The sequence below is a fragment of the Anser anser genome, assembly GCF_964211835.1.
Source record: "Anser anser genome assembly, chromosome: 1".
Taxonomy (NCBI): Eukaryota; Metazoa; Chordata; class Aves; order Anseriformes; family Anatidae; genus Anser; species Anser anser.
The window spans coordinates 104191807-104206118 of record NC_139720.1 but is presented as its reverse complement, the minus strand read 5'-3'; the positions used below and the strand labels follow the sequence as shown (position 1 = coordinate 104206118).

At 44.9% G+C, this 14312-nt stretch overlaps 1 protein-coding gene across 2 annotated transcripts in view; it reads right to left on the bottom strand.

Moving 5' to 3' along the window:
- LOC310892439 (alpha-2-macroglobulin-like protein 1) overlaps positions 1-13867 on the bottom strand; it is a 29782-nt gene extending 15915 nt beyond the window's left edge. The window contains exons 1-17 of one of the 2 annotated variants that reach the window (XM_083820213.1): positions 13005-13867; positions 12176-12359; positions 11140-11184; positions 10666-10810; positions 9901-9953; positions 9577-9597; positions 8934-9093; positions 8248-8332; positions 7704-7818; positions 6322-6430; positions 5389-5498; positions 4384-4548; positions 3288-3509; positions 2395-2458; positions 1701-1846; positions 988-1134; positions 9-182 (exon numbers count right to left, since the gene is read on the bottom strand). In XM_083820213.1, coding sequence (XP_083676339.1) covers positions 9-182; positions 988-1134; positions 1701-1846; positions 2395-2458; positions 3288-3509; positions 4384-4548; positions 5389-5498; positions 6322-6430; positions 7704-7818; positions 8248-8332; positions 8934-9093; positions 9577-9597; positions 9901-9953; positions 10666-10810; positions 11140-11184; positions 12176-12359; positions 13005-13072 — 2013 coding nt within the window. In that variant the 5' untranslated portion in view covers positions 13073-13867. Of the gene's footprint in view, positions 1-8; positions 183-987; positions 1135-1700; positions 1847-2394; positions 2459-3287; positions 3510-4383; positions 4549-5388; positions 5499-6321; positions 6431-7703; positions 7819-8247; positions 8333-8933; positions 9094-9576; positions 9598-9900; positions 10112-10665; positions 10811-11139; positions 11185-12175; positions 12360-13004 lie in introns of those variants that run through there. The other variant, XM_083820212.1, reaches the window with a different exon arrangement.
- Positions 13868-14312: the final 445 nt, after the last annotated feature.

Sequence of the window (14312 nt, the reverse complement as noted above, 5' to 3'; positions counted from 1 at the left end):
AGAATCACCTTAAACAGATTAAAGACATCAGCTTCACTTTGGTACCACGGTGCTTCCATCCGAGTCTTTTTATGGAGACCAGATTTCTGGGGCAGACAAGGGTATGCATCAAAGTCTTCCAGGTGATAAGGGAACCCTCGTCCTCCAATTACAAAGCTGTCATCAAAGACTGTCTTATACAGCTGCAATGGAAAAACAGAGGCCTTTATAAGGAACTGGGCAACATGCATGTATTTGTATGGGTCTAATAGTTGTACTGTAGCCCTCTCTTATACTTCATAAAGCTTCGTAGTTGAAGATGTTGGCACTGGCCCAGCTTACACTAAAGGACATGAAGCCCAAGGAGTGGATGTAGGCAAGAAGCCCTTAGTTTGCAGACTGTCACCTCTGACAGCTCAAGCCTTTTAACTCTAAAATGAAAGATTTGGATAGGACACATGACTCAGTTTGAGCACAAGGCATATCTGAATTACAAATTCAGCCTTATGGGGTTATGTCCTGTCTTCTGTTTTCTAAAGAACTGCTCAGGTGCTCAGCATGAGCTGTCATATGGTTATAATTCAGCAAGGCCGGAGGCAGAAGAATAGGAGGACCCTACCAGGGCAAAATTCACTTTTAAAGGCTTAGTCTCACTGCCTGATAGCAGACAGAAGAGCGGAGAGGAAGGTAGATGTGAGGAAAGCGCTTTCGCTCTAAGCAGTGAGCACTAGCATCTCTTTGAAGCTGCTCTCCCCACATACTTCTGCAGTGGTGTGCATCTTCCACCACTCTCCAGACGGACCCACAGTGCAGGGCGGACGCGCTAGGAACATGAACAACACATAACTGCTCAGAAGAGGCCCAGGAGGGGGAGTACCAAAGCAGCCAACTAACGATGCTATGTCCTATTAGGACTATGGGCTTCCTCCTTTCAGGAGCCTCCTGCCAATGCATGGAGATAGAAGGCAGGCAGACATCATGGGGATGGCCACAGGAGGCTGCACTCACTGTGTATGGTGTTAGGGTATTGTTCCACGTCAGGAGGACACTCTTGTCAACAGATTGGACAGAGCACAGGGACCCTGGAGCAGCCTTGAGATCCAGACTGACTTTTGACCCTGGGACTTCCTCCTTGCTTGAGAAGTCCAGTGCCACCTGCAAAAGGAGATGGGGTCAGGGGCTCACTGTTGGAGAGTGGGACTCTGTGAGTCTTAGGTGTTTGGACAGCAGGGTGAAAAACAAAGAATAAGGTAGGGAAGGGAGCTGAGATACTGACAGAAACCATCCTGGAAACCTATTGGGAAGGTTACTGGGGCTGCAGTGCACAGAGCCCAGCCAAAATTCCCCTACTACCACACCGCCACCTCTTGCTGATACAGAGCTCACACATGTAGCTAGGCAGGCAGGCTTTCTTTTGCGTTAGGGAGAGGACAAGGGATAGTGTATTCCCAAGTCACTCATGGGGAATGCTGGGAGTTCAAGGGGGCATGTTTTACTCCTTCGGAACAGCTTGCCTCTCAGTGTAGGGGAGGGCAGACCTAGGAATCTAGGTAAGAAGGAGGTTACCTGTTTGTTTCCCAGTCAAAAATACTGGACATCTGGTTTAGCATGTGTCCAACTTACACGTTTTGGCTGAGGATAAAACAAAACCAAGAACCACAGCAGGCCAGAGCATATCAGTGATGCAATTGTCCTCTCCTTCCATTTTGTGTTTTACTTACCTTGTTCTTAAAGCATGTTGCTACTTGAAACTTTTCCACATCAGCTACCACCTCTCCATCCAAGAAGAGAGCATACACCAGAAGTTTGATGTCAGGAAGGAAGTCATTGCCAACAGTCAGAGTGAACGAGAAGGAACCCTGTAGATCTGCACAAGACAACAGCTGAGAAGAGGGGGAAAGCTCTTGTTTGAATTCACGCCACACAGAATCAGCTGATTTGGGTAGGATATACAAGAAGAATCAAAAGAGGGAATTCAATACTTTATACCTGTAGACGGGAACATCCCACACATACACTGTCGCAGATTACAGATTAACAATAATCCCAGTATACTAGCCCCTGCTTTGGCTCAAGGTTGGCAAAAATATCTCCTTTTCCTCCTGCACCTTAGATAAGCAGGCAAGCTACATAAATTTTTTATCTTCTCCAAAGATACAAGGTAGCAGCAAAGTCATAAGGTTGGGTATTAGGTCAATTAGGCAAGACAGAAGAAAGACACTTGTCTAGAAGGCCACTGAACTGATGAGAGTGGAGGTTGTGTTGGTCTAATGAGGTGGACCACACACTAAGAACTCATTTCAACAGCTTCTTCCTGTGGATAATAGTAACACCTGCAGAGATTGTCATTGGTTGGCAGTCACAATTTTCTGGTATTTGTTATGGTGCACTTAATTTTCATGAGGTTCTACTCACTCTCATGCTGGAGAATTGATACCTGCTTCTCTCCACTGAAAAGGATCCTGCCTTTGGCAATCACCTGAAGAGCAAAGAGAAGAGCCATTGAAGGGCCGGAATTCTGCAGGCATGAGGAGAGTGGGAAAAGAACAAAAGAAGAGAGAAGGAAATGCCTGACATATTGCCACAGAAGCTCCTCTGGTAGGCTATGACCTAAAGAGCTCTGCAGCAGAGGTGGTGATAGCTGGGAAGGGACTTCAGAGGTGTTGGTTAGGACATGAGAAGAAGTTGCCACTTATGAAGCCAGAGGTACATCTGAGTCTAGCACTAGCAGCTGTTTTTAAGCACCACTGAAGTCTGATTTCACATTGTTAGGATACAACACTTTTCAAACATATGAATGAGCTCAGTTCAGTAACCCATATACTAATAACCTCTCAGGTAAGCTGAAAGTAGTCGGACTCTTGCTTTGGACTCACTTTCCTGTAACTGGACTTCATCAACACATGGTAACATACCTCTGGAGTGCATCAAAGCCCTGGCAATTTCAAGTTTGTTTTGTTTTGTTTTGTTTGTTTGTTTGTTTTTCTGTATGGAACCAGGCCAGGGGAAGTCAGCTGCACCAGAGATTGCCTCTGAGTTCACATAACAGAAATTAAGGTGAATGGCAGGCATCTACCACCCAAGGTTAGACCGGGACAAACAAAGCAAAGCAGCTGGAGGATAGGAGAAGGCCCAGGATCTTGAGGATAAGAGGACAGGAGGTTGGGGCAGAACAGAATACACAAACTGACTTTTACTGTCCTGGGAACAGTATACTCTTTACCAAGGGTATCTGTGTGCTATTGTGAAAAAGATAAAATACCAGTAAGTGTGACCTTGCCCGAGATTCAGATGTCTTCTCTGCTCACCAAGTAGTAGAAATCAATGTGGTCTGCTTTAGAGCTGAGTTTATTCTGGTCAAGGATGTAATCCACTTCCACTTCCTGCTTTTGATCACAGGGCATCACATCATTCCTGGCCTTGATCTCAAGGAAGCTGTTGCTCTCAGAGTAGAAAGGTTTCAGCCAGTGGAAGCTATCCTCGATACCTTCAGATATCTCCTCAGTGTCATTTCCAAGGTAGTAGGTGCCCTTCAGAGCACAAAAACATGAGTAAGCAGTCAGTATGACCTGACAAAGGAGTTTGTACACTTTGAGTCTGAGGAAAATACTACGTTATTACCTGGCAGATGACACATCTGTATGCTTAAAACATTCTTTTGTTTAAGGTCAATTTTGAAGTCAGTAATACTTTCTCTTATGAAGTTTTAGCAAAAATCTAAGTTTAGTAGCTTTGCACACAATCTTACTTTTCCTCCTTTGTCTTTCCACTTAACATCAGTCTTTAACTGTCTAGCATGAATCCAACACCCATGTTTTGTGTTTGTACTTCTGCTTAGATGCTCTTAAGTACAACAGGTGCAGAAACAGCTTTTGCATGATGAAGGTCTACTTCCGTGTGGAGAATCTAGGGCTCTGCTGACAATATCTGTGGGCCTAGGAATAGGAACTAAAGCCTGCCCCTGGGCTCCCTGAGGACAGAAATTCTACCTCCCAGATTACAGAACCACTAATCATCAAACCACATCAATAAAATTAGGGGACCTCACCCTGGATAGGCTAGGGTCTCAGGGGAAAACATCCAGAGCAATAGTTTCTTCCAGTCTGAGAAACAAATAGCAATGGGAAGTCATACTGCTTGGGCATGAATCCCACATCAGCTGCAAGGAATGCAGAGAGTTGGAAAGATGCATCTACTGCCGGGCTGGCAACAATGAGCTTCAGGTGTAGGATCAGAAGGTGTGAAGAGAAGACAAGTGCTTCAAAGTCTGGTATTGAAAGGGAGGTCAAATGAGATTAGAAGCCAGAGGATTGTGCCCCAGAAACCTCAGATGTCTTCCACTTTCTGCCCCATTCCTTCAACTGCCCTTACTTTATTTATCTTTTCACTGTGGCTGATGCTCACCTTCAAAGAAACCAGTGTGCTGTTCCAGCTGGTGGCATCCAGTGAGAAGTGGACTTCCCCTTTCTCATCTGTGAGGAATGACAGGTGTGTCTCCTCATCGTCGATGTCAATTGTTAGGTAGACTGTTTCATTTTGGAGGGGAGAGTCATCACTGTGGCAAAACATCTGCAGACAAGGGAAAGAAGTTAATATCCCTCATGCCACACTCCCAGGCCCCGACAATGCTTAATACTAATTATTAGTATCATCAGGCTTTCTAAGTCCTTTGAGCTTTCAGACAGGTTGGAAGGATCCAAATAAAAACTGAATAAATACACAAAAACACCAGTGTGTAGCAGTTCAGGACCAGAAATAAAGTATAGTGCAGACATACTATACTATACCTACAGTTGGCTATAGGTAAAAGTTACCTATATTGGGTAAAAAAGAGGTAATTTCCTTGGATCCTGAGCTTTTTCTTGGACAATGCTCCAAGATCCTAGAAGATCAGAAACTGTCTTGTCTCCAGCAACTTAACTCTTACTGTTTTTTGCCCTCCTTCATTATGTGATTAGTACTGGCCCAGATGGAAGTGTTTCTAGCTCCAATGGGACAGCAGTCCTAGCATCACGCTGTGGACTTGGGTCAGCAATGACTGACAGTGAATGGATACACAAGGCTTTAGTGGTTTCTGCCAAGCTGCCATAACCATTTGGACAGCTGTCCACAGGTAATAATATTTCCCTGCTGCCGACACCCCCATTCCGTATGCCTTATATCACTCAGAGTAGTTTCGGGAGCTGCTCCTGAGGCAGCTCTCAGAGACTGCAGCTGGCTCTAAAATTCCTTTTCAGGGAAATTACTGGGTTAGGGTGTAGAAAAGAAATTGCTTCTATAGAAGGCTTCATGCATAGTTGCCAGATATTGACAGAGCAGCACTTAATTTCCCAGAGACAGCTTCTTTCTACCTACAGAAAATTAGACCTATGATGTATTCTCAGCAGAGAAGGGACCTGTGGGTGTTACCTTCCCTGTGTATGGTAATCCACGTTTGTAGAATGGATGGAGATTGATAAACTCTGTAGACTTCATTCTTGTCACAATAGGAATTCCAGATATATTTTCAGTCTTTGCTCCTGTGTGGAGAGAGAAGAAATCTGTTAAACCCCAGCAGTCCTCTTAGGAAGCAAAAGATGAGAAGATGCTTCTACACTACCTACATCTAAATTTAGAAGAGAAAATACATTCTTCTAGTGTACGATTCCCTCAATCTCTCTGGGATATTTGCTTAATGACAGGATACATCATACCTTATAAGCACATATTTCTCTTTTTTGCAGATTAAGAGAAATCAGATGACTGTTCTGGTATAGATGACTATATTGTAGATACATAAAAGTGGCCTGAGAAACCCCACCCACAGTGTGGCAGTTCAAAAAATGGACACCTCCAGTTGCCAGAACAATGGGACATTAGCACTGATGCTGACTATGCTCCTCATCAAAAGGGAGCAGAATGGGATTCCTGACAGCAGAAGTGTCCATAAGCAACCCTGGCTTAGGAAGTGAGAGGTCAAGAGACTCTGTGAGTAGAGACTACCTGCTGGGATGGTGCACTACAATTAGCAAGAACTGTGAGGATTTGTTGCAGACTTTTCCATGACTAGCTAGGGCTTTGTAAATGGTTGAGGAACACTTCAGTGTCCAGGCAGTCACTGAAATGACATCTGTGTGCTTGTGGAGATGGAGGGTAGAGAGGATTAGGAAATCTGGTCATAACAGGTGGAAGAGGTACTAGAATAGAGAACATCATCATGATGGAAGACTAGGGAACTCTCATCATGAATTCCTTTCAAAAGGAATTCAACTGCTGCAAAAAGGCCAAAACAAAACAAAAAAAAAATCAAAAAAATGAAAAGCTGTCTGCAGGGATTAGAACTCTTCGCATGTCCTGCAGTACCTGTTCCAATTTCCTCCATTTCCCCTTTCACATATATGTAGCTGTCAGATTCATTTAATTCCAGAGTCCTTGTCTTCACTGTAAAAGTAGTACAGCCATTCTTGTCTGTCTGGAGAAACAGAGACATGAACAGAAAGAAAGAGCATGATGTGGAGGTAGAGGAGCTGTTTCACAGATGCTGGGTAATGCTAAAGAAGTATTTCCAGATACTTGTGGAACAGAGGGAAGCGCAAAAACCTGTAGTTGCAGAAATCCGCCACGGATACCTTAGCCAGAGAAAAAACTGAGCATGCTTGGATTAAAGTCACCAAAAAAGGGGCACAAAAAAGTGCTTCAGACAAATGACACAATGGTTAGTTGTGTCACTGGCTAAGAAGGAGACTGGATTAAGCCCACACCCTGCCTTTAAAAGAGCATTGGTGTCCACCTGAGCTGGAGGTAGCCTTCTCCCTAAAACTGTGGTCCTGATGAATTCAGTCTGATATGGTGGCATTCTAATGACAACTGTCTCTGTGATGTGGCCATGCTAAACAAGGGCATCCATCCAGTTACAGATTTCAAGAGCTGTGCCAATCATTAGGTAGAGGCTGGGTACAGGCAGTCTGCCATGAGAGTGGGGATGGACAAAGTGTTTCTAGCTGTGTCTGTTAAGTTCTCTGGAGAACCTTGCATGGCTTTCTGCATGCTATGTGAGAGGAAGTTGGCATGCATCGTTCCAGATGGAGATATTTTACTACTGGATGGATTTTAAAAAATGCAGAGATCCAGTTGGATTTTCATATTCCAGCTTGTTTCTGGCTCACCTGACATTTAAAAATATTTTCTTGTGACTTGCAAGCTAAAAGAGCTGCATCTGAAAGCTGAGAGAAAAAAAAAAAATAACCTTGGGGCTTAACCAAAAACATATAACGAGCACAAATGAGCAGAAAGTGTAACCAGCACTGGACCTAATATTTTACAGGACACTGGTAAGCTTAAGATTATCTTTAAACTGTGTGAACAGAGCAAGAAATGGTACATTAAGCCACTGACTATCTGATTGTCTGATTTACTGTTTATTGGTGAGAACGGTCACAAGGCTGAATAGACCAGTGGTCTGATTCTGCGCAGTATGATACGGATTCTTGGGAAAGGCCACAGGAACCATTACTTACACAGAACTCATGCTTTCTCCTGAATTACTGAGTCAGATATGGGCAGCCAGAATAGTAATTCAAGTAATACAGGAGTTACAGGAAGAGAAATCAATCAGGTCTAAGAAGTGGGAAGACACCAGATTAAACAGATTTGCGTACAACAGAGGTGCAGTCAGGCAGATTAAGAGGACAGATGGACAGACGTTTCCATCAGGTGATACTTTCCACTCTCATATTTCCACCTACCCAGCTCTGTTTCTTCCTCATCTCAGTAGAATTTGAGAAATCTCTCTTCACAAATTGTGGCAATGTTACAAAAGTAATATCTATTTTCCCTTGAACAGGATTCCCATAGGTATACCTGTGTCAGAGGGTAGAAACACACCTGAAGATGAGATACTTCAGCAGAAAAATTGAACCAGGCCCCCCACCCTACCATGGATGAAGTGGAGCCTGGGAGAGCGTTGTATCTTGTTTGTTCGGGAGCTTCAGCTCATCCCTGCAAAACAGTTTGCATTTCTTTCCACCCACTATACATCAGGAATGCGTTTCACAGAATCAACACAGCCCATTTTCAAGCCACCATCTTAAGTGTGCCCCTGACCAGCATCCTTAGTGTCCTTCAGTCTCACAGTGAATGACCATAGGTGAGAAGGAACCAGTTCCACAGAGTGATCTGGCTCTCTCAACAAGGTAATGCAAGAACGTCATACTGGAAGGCCACTTCTCTTCTACCAGCAATTTAGAGGTGATTGTGGAGCCAAAGGACAGATACCACAATGGTACTCACTTGCCACATAACTTCAGCTGAAATTCCTCATCTGCTGTACTGATAAAGGGAGGGTGCTCAATCTCTAATTCAATTTTTGTCAGCTCTGCAGAGAGAGGCACGGAAGAGGGGAAGAGGCATGGACAGAGAGAAAAGAAGAAAAAAAAAGCAGTACTGAGTACGGTGGGCACTGACTGGAAATTCTGCTATAGCTGCAGTCAAGATAGTAATGACGCCAGTTATTCATCCCCATGTTGTGATAGTGCTTACTCCCTTTGCCTCCCTCTGCTGCTGCAATTCCACAAGGAATTGCTTTCTACTCTAGCTCCATCAGGCATAAACATTGTAAACAGGTTAGGGTCACTGCAACTGAACTGGGCTAGGGCATGATGCAGCTCCTTATTATGGCAGCTGACTGGAGAGAACAGTACATTTAGCTTAGAGGAGGGTGACAATGAGCAGCAGAAAGTGCTCACCACAGGGTCCAGCTGCAGCTAGAACAAGATCTACAGTCTTGTCAGACTACAACATCTGCCTTGTACCCTACTCAGCTGCAGAACATTCAGACCAGCATGAGATGTGTGCCCAGACCCATCTATGTCCCTGATCCGCTCTTCTCCCAGGGCAAAAGGTCTGATGAACATGGCCACGTCTCTTCTCTACCTACCCACACTGCTCTTCCCTCACCTCTGTTGTCCAAGTCTTACCATATTCTTTAACGACGAAGGTATTTTTAGCCATGTCTTGTTGCACTGAGATGGTATAATTCCCAAGGGCTGCTTCAGAGGCCAAGGGGAAGGACAGATCCACAATGCCATGTCTTGACTTTACATTCAGCCACTCAGCAATACGGTTATGTTTAGGATCCTATTTGGGAAAGAACATTCAGAGACACTAAGTCACACTGGGAGCATAGGTACCTGGAAGGTCCAACCATACTCAGGCACAAGAAGGCACTACCAGGGCTTAGCCTTGCCCCAGCAGAGAGGATCCCTTGTCACAGCAGAGACCACCAGGTGAGACTCCTTCTCCTCCCTCCAGTACCCTTTTACTGAACTTTTGACTTGCAAAGGCTGTCAGTAAAGCTACTGGGAAGTGGTAATACCACAGAACCATAGGAAGGAGAAGCAGCTGTGCTGTATCTATTGACCATTTTGCCTTGTGCTTCTGCTCTGATTCATTACTGCCATGCTTCTAGCTCGGCTATGTGCTGCTTTGAAAGAAGAGGCCAGGTAGAAAAGAGTTCAGATGACTTATTTATAGGGTTACATTTGTGGCACAGCTCAGTCAAGGAGAGAAAGGGCACGGTGGAAGAGACAGACTCCCTCTGCTCAGTTCTTTGTCACTTACCAGCAGCCATATCTGGGGAAACTGTAAAAAAAAAAAAGAAAAAAAAGACACAAGCTCAGTTTTGTATAGAGCAGAACAGCATCCATGTGAACCAGAGAAGTTCTGCTCCATCCAGACCCTACATTATGTCTCCTCCTTCTTCTGTGCTAGCTTACACTGCAGTCTTTCTCCAGGGGACCAATAGATGAGTGGTTTCCCTTCAAAGATCGCTTGTCTTTAGGACTTAACAGGCATGCAGGGAGAGGGAAATGTCTCATTCAAAAGCCTCTCAATGTGTATCATGCTGAGGCTCCTCCTTCTATAAATGCATGGGGTGAAACTCACCTCATTTTTAATGACTTTAAGATCATTGTCAAGGTTCACAATTCGAAATTTCACTGGAAATACAAAGGAAAGGATAGTAAAGCATTCTGCATTCAACATGTCCTTGCACAAATCTTGTTCTCCCTTTCTGTTCCCCAATATCTATGCATCTCTCTGTTTACCTTAGAGGTATTCAGGTCTTTCCCCAAACAGCCCTTCCCAGCACCTGCCCTCCAGCCCCAACCCCAGCCCCCACCCCACCCAGGACTTTGTCTGGGAGGTTTATATGCAGCTGCAGGCTGTAGAAGCTCACTGCTTTTACCTGGAAGGATTATAATGATGTGTAAAACAGTGGGGTTGGTCTTTCTGCAGCCTGTTCATATTGTGAAAACTGCGGAATAAGTCTCCATATTTCTACAGCCTGGAGGTGCTCTAAGCACAAAGCATCTATGCAGTGACTTTAAGCTTTACTCAAATGTAAACAAGTATTCAAAAAATAGCAAGAGATTGCCTAGTGTCCTAGAGTGTTCTCGCTTTCCTTTTGGCCTCATGAGAGATACTTCACCAGAACAACACCTGGGAGCAGCAGGCTGAGCATTTGGTACAGCACGGCTTATGGGGGAACATCCTGACTCACATTGTTCCTGGAAACACTGAAAAAAGAGACCTGCTTTCTTCTAGCTCCAAAAGGCTTAGCTTGGTGCACTCGATGAAGTCTTCCCTCAAAATGTGACTGCTACCTTAATCCTTCCCTCCCCATTTCCACATGTCATCTTCTTGCCTTACCTGTTTCTCCAGGTTTGTATAAGGCCTTGTCTGTCTTTACCAGGATTACGTTCTTCTGGGGCTTGACCAGTACCTTCTTGCGACCCTCAAAGAGCACACTGTCACCGCTGTGTATCAGGACATGCAGAAAAACCACCTCCTCTGACTGCCAGATTAAAACAAAAACTGCCTAAGACTAGAAGTAACTTGAAGAGGAAACTAAGGCTACCAAAATCTCCAACTTAATTTTTCTCTGTCCCCTTTCTTTGATTTAGCTCTTTCCTTTCTTTAGTCATAGACTTTCACATGCTCCCCAGTTTCCTTATTCTCTTTTCTCTGCCTTTCCCCTTGTCACACTTGTGCATTTCTACATTTCTTTCTCCCCACTGCTATCTTTCCCACCCTGCAACTCCTCCCTTTAATATGGCTCAGACACAGGAGAGGCTGAAGCTCTCTAGTTTGTAAGAGGAGAGGCAGCCAAGAAAGGTATCTTACTTGTGAAGCTGAAGCATCTGTTTCCCATGGAATTAACTCTGGTACCTAGGTTGATTGATGTAAGGAAACAGAAAACAAATTCATCAGAGATTTTGCATCTTATCCCAGACGTGAGACATCACCTCACTGTTAAACAATCCTCAAACTTCAGAGTCCAAACTCCACTGCATGAATCAGCCTCTAGACCACTTAATATTGCTTGAAGAAGAAGCAGTCACCATCTGTCTTTTATTCATGAATGTAAGAGCGAACCATCTGACATATCATTCTCCCCGTCACAGAAATTTAAGATTTTTTTACAAACAAACAAAACAAACAAACAAAAAAAACACATAGGGAAGACAGATATGGAGCTGAGTAAGGCAGTAATGGGAAAAAGATAATGGTCAGGCAAAAACTTTGGACATCTCACTATCAGAAAGACTAAGCTCAGCAGGGGAAAGTGTTTTTGTTTGTTTGTTTTGTTTTGTTGTTTTGTTTTGTTTTGTTTTTTAACTACAGATGCCCTGGCTTTCCAGAACCAGGATTCACTCTCTCCTAAGTCCTGGCACCAAACACTTTGTTAAATATTGTCTTGCTGATAAAAGAACCAGAATTGACTACAGACCCTTCTCGAGTTCTGCTGAATCTGTAGGACAATCAGAGCATAGGCACAGCAACTTAGTATGGTGCTGAAGGAGACAGGGAGAGTTTGTAGAGTCCCAGCACCAGACACATCTCCACGTCTCTCCAGAAATGTAACTGAAATTTCTGTAGTCATGTCAGAGCCTCAGTGTAGCTAGTTCAGCTAACTACAACAGCAGGATGAAATCAGCCGATAGAGATTAAAAAATATATATCTACACTGTGAAAGATTGCCTACTTTGTTAGGTTCTAGGACACACTTGTATTTTGTCTGGAACTGGTAGGAAAAGATACTTCACCTGCTTGGAACCTCATGGCAAGGCAGAGAAGGACAGTGCATCAGGAGAGCACTCCTGTCTGAAGTGGGAGGAAGATCATCTACTGACAAGTCGGCAACCACAGCTACACTCACCTGGAAGGTGATGCACTCAAAAGTACCTGGCTTCTCCACGTCCTGTTCCACCAGCGTGTGATTCTCGGTTTCCACCTCCAGGGTGACAGCCAGGTGAACAGCCTCAGCCAGGGAGCTGAGGTGAATGCAGAGCTTCTCCTCTTGGGAATGGCGAATGACAGCAGGGAACACCACCATGTAGTGACTAGAAGAGAGCAGATGTTCAGAAACAATTCAGAGGCTGAGGTGGACCGGCCAGAATAAATCTCTGCTGCTTTTATGAAGAGGCACTCCAAAGGTCAGAAATGTCTAAGAGGCCTACAGTGAAGGAACTATGGTGCAGCTCCCTTTCCATGCCAGAAAGAAGCAACATGCCCAGCATGGAACCAGGTGGCTCCTGGTATGTGTCTTGTCACCACCAGCCAGGACACAGCTGCCCCAGCAGCAAGTGCACAAGAACAGAAAGTTTAGGTGAGGAATGAAGCTGAAAACTCAGTGAGCGAGGCATAAGGCTTCAGGCCTCACAGCAAATTTCATCCTCACACCAAATTGCATCCTCACAAGCACAGGATGAATGAAGGCAAAATTGTGGCTTCTGTAGCTTTTCAGTGTGTACAGTGCACTGCTAGTGCGGTGCCTGCACTAGCATATACCAGGGGCTTCACCTGCAGTAGTGCTTGACACCCCGAGCTCCAAATTAACTCAGAAGGAATTGCTTCTGCTCAGCCTCCCTAATAACAAGATTCCCTGCATGCAGCTCTGTGATGCTAAACCGTGCAGCACCTCAGCACCACACCCTTCAATGACAGTCCTTTCCACTAAGCCCCCCAAAACCAAAAGATAATCTCACGGTTCCAGGCTTGCTTCAGCTGCAACTGGGAATAGGGTCAGGGCTAAAAGGAGCACTGGTGCTCCCATTGCTTGGGCTGGGAAAGACAGCTGTCAAGATCCGCACAGGAGGAGAGAGTAGCCTGTATTGATGGGCTGGAACAATCCTAAATACACCCCTCAGATGTTCCTAAGGCCAAAGTGTGGGGGAAGTTTATATATGGAGATTATATCTCTTCCAGGCTAATGACACTAGCTAATATTTACTTATTTCCACCAATGGCAGAGTAAAGACCACACAGCACAGTTCTCCACCCATGTCTAAGCTCAGATGGCATTCCAGGTGGTGGGATGTCAGAGCACTGTGGGGGGACATGTGGAGTGGGTGACCTCTAACCCAAACTGAAAGGGACTTAGCAGAAAAGCTCACCTCAGTTTTGGCTGGTCTGGATTCTGGCTGTAGCATCCTACGGGAGACAAAGCAGCTATTATCCTTAGCTTGTGAAAAAGGATCCTCAGCTCTCTGACTGTGCTTTATTAGTGATCTTCCCCTCATCCAGTTTTTCATCACTGCTTGAATTCAAAACCTTTCAATTAATTTCCTCCCCACCTCAAAAAAAAAAAAAAAAGCAGAGACCACATGGAAGCAAAGTGAGAAAGAAAACAACTCTTTTCTGCTTCCCATCAACGAGCAATGTTCGGTCACATCCTGGGAAGCAGGGCCTCAATATGTGTAGAAGTTGTTCAGGAGGACAGACGTCTTCATAACAAGAGCCCCCCCTGCTCCTTCCCCTTTCCCACCATTTACTGCTGAGTGCTGTGTGACACCACATGGTATGAAATATCCCTTGGGTCGGTTTAGGTCAGCTGCCCTGGTGATGTCCCCTCCCCACCTCTTGCCAACCCCCAGCCTACTGGCTCTGGGGAGCTTTGGAGACAGTTTTGATGCTGTGCCAGCACTGCTCAGCAATACACAAATCACTGGTGTGCTACCAATGCTGTTCTAGCTACAAGTTGTGATTCTGTGAAGTGCAGAGCGCAGCACTGTGTGGGCTGCCGCAGGGAAAGTTAACTCCATCCCAGCCAGATCCAGTTCACAGCTTCATCCAACCGTAAGGTATTTCTACAGTGACACCACCACCAATCTCCTTCAGACTCCTATCAGGTACTGCAAACTTTTATTTCCTTTTTCTGGATGGCAGCAGTGGCAGCTGAAGCGAGCAGGGCTTGGACCTATTTGCCTTCTAGGTACAACCTTATTTGAAGGTGGTTGTCCTCATCTTGCTTTGGCCACAGCTGTTGTTTTGCAGATCATAACCAAAGGTACACA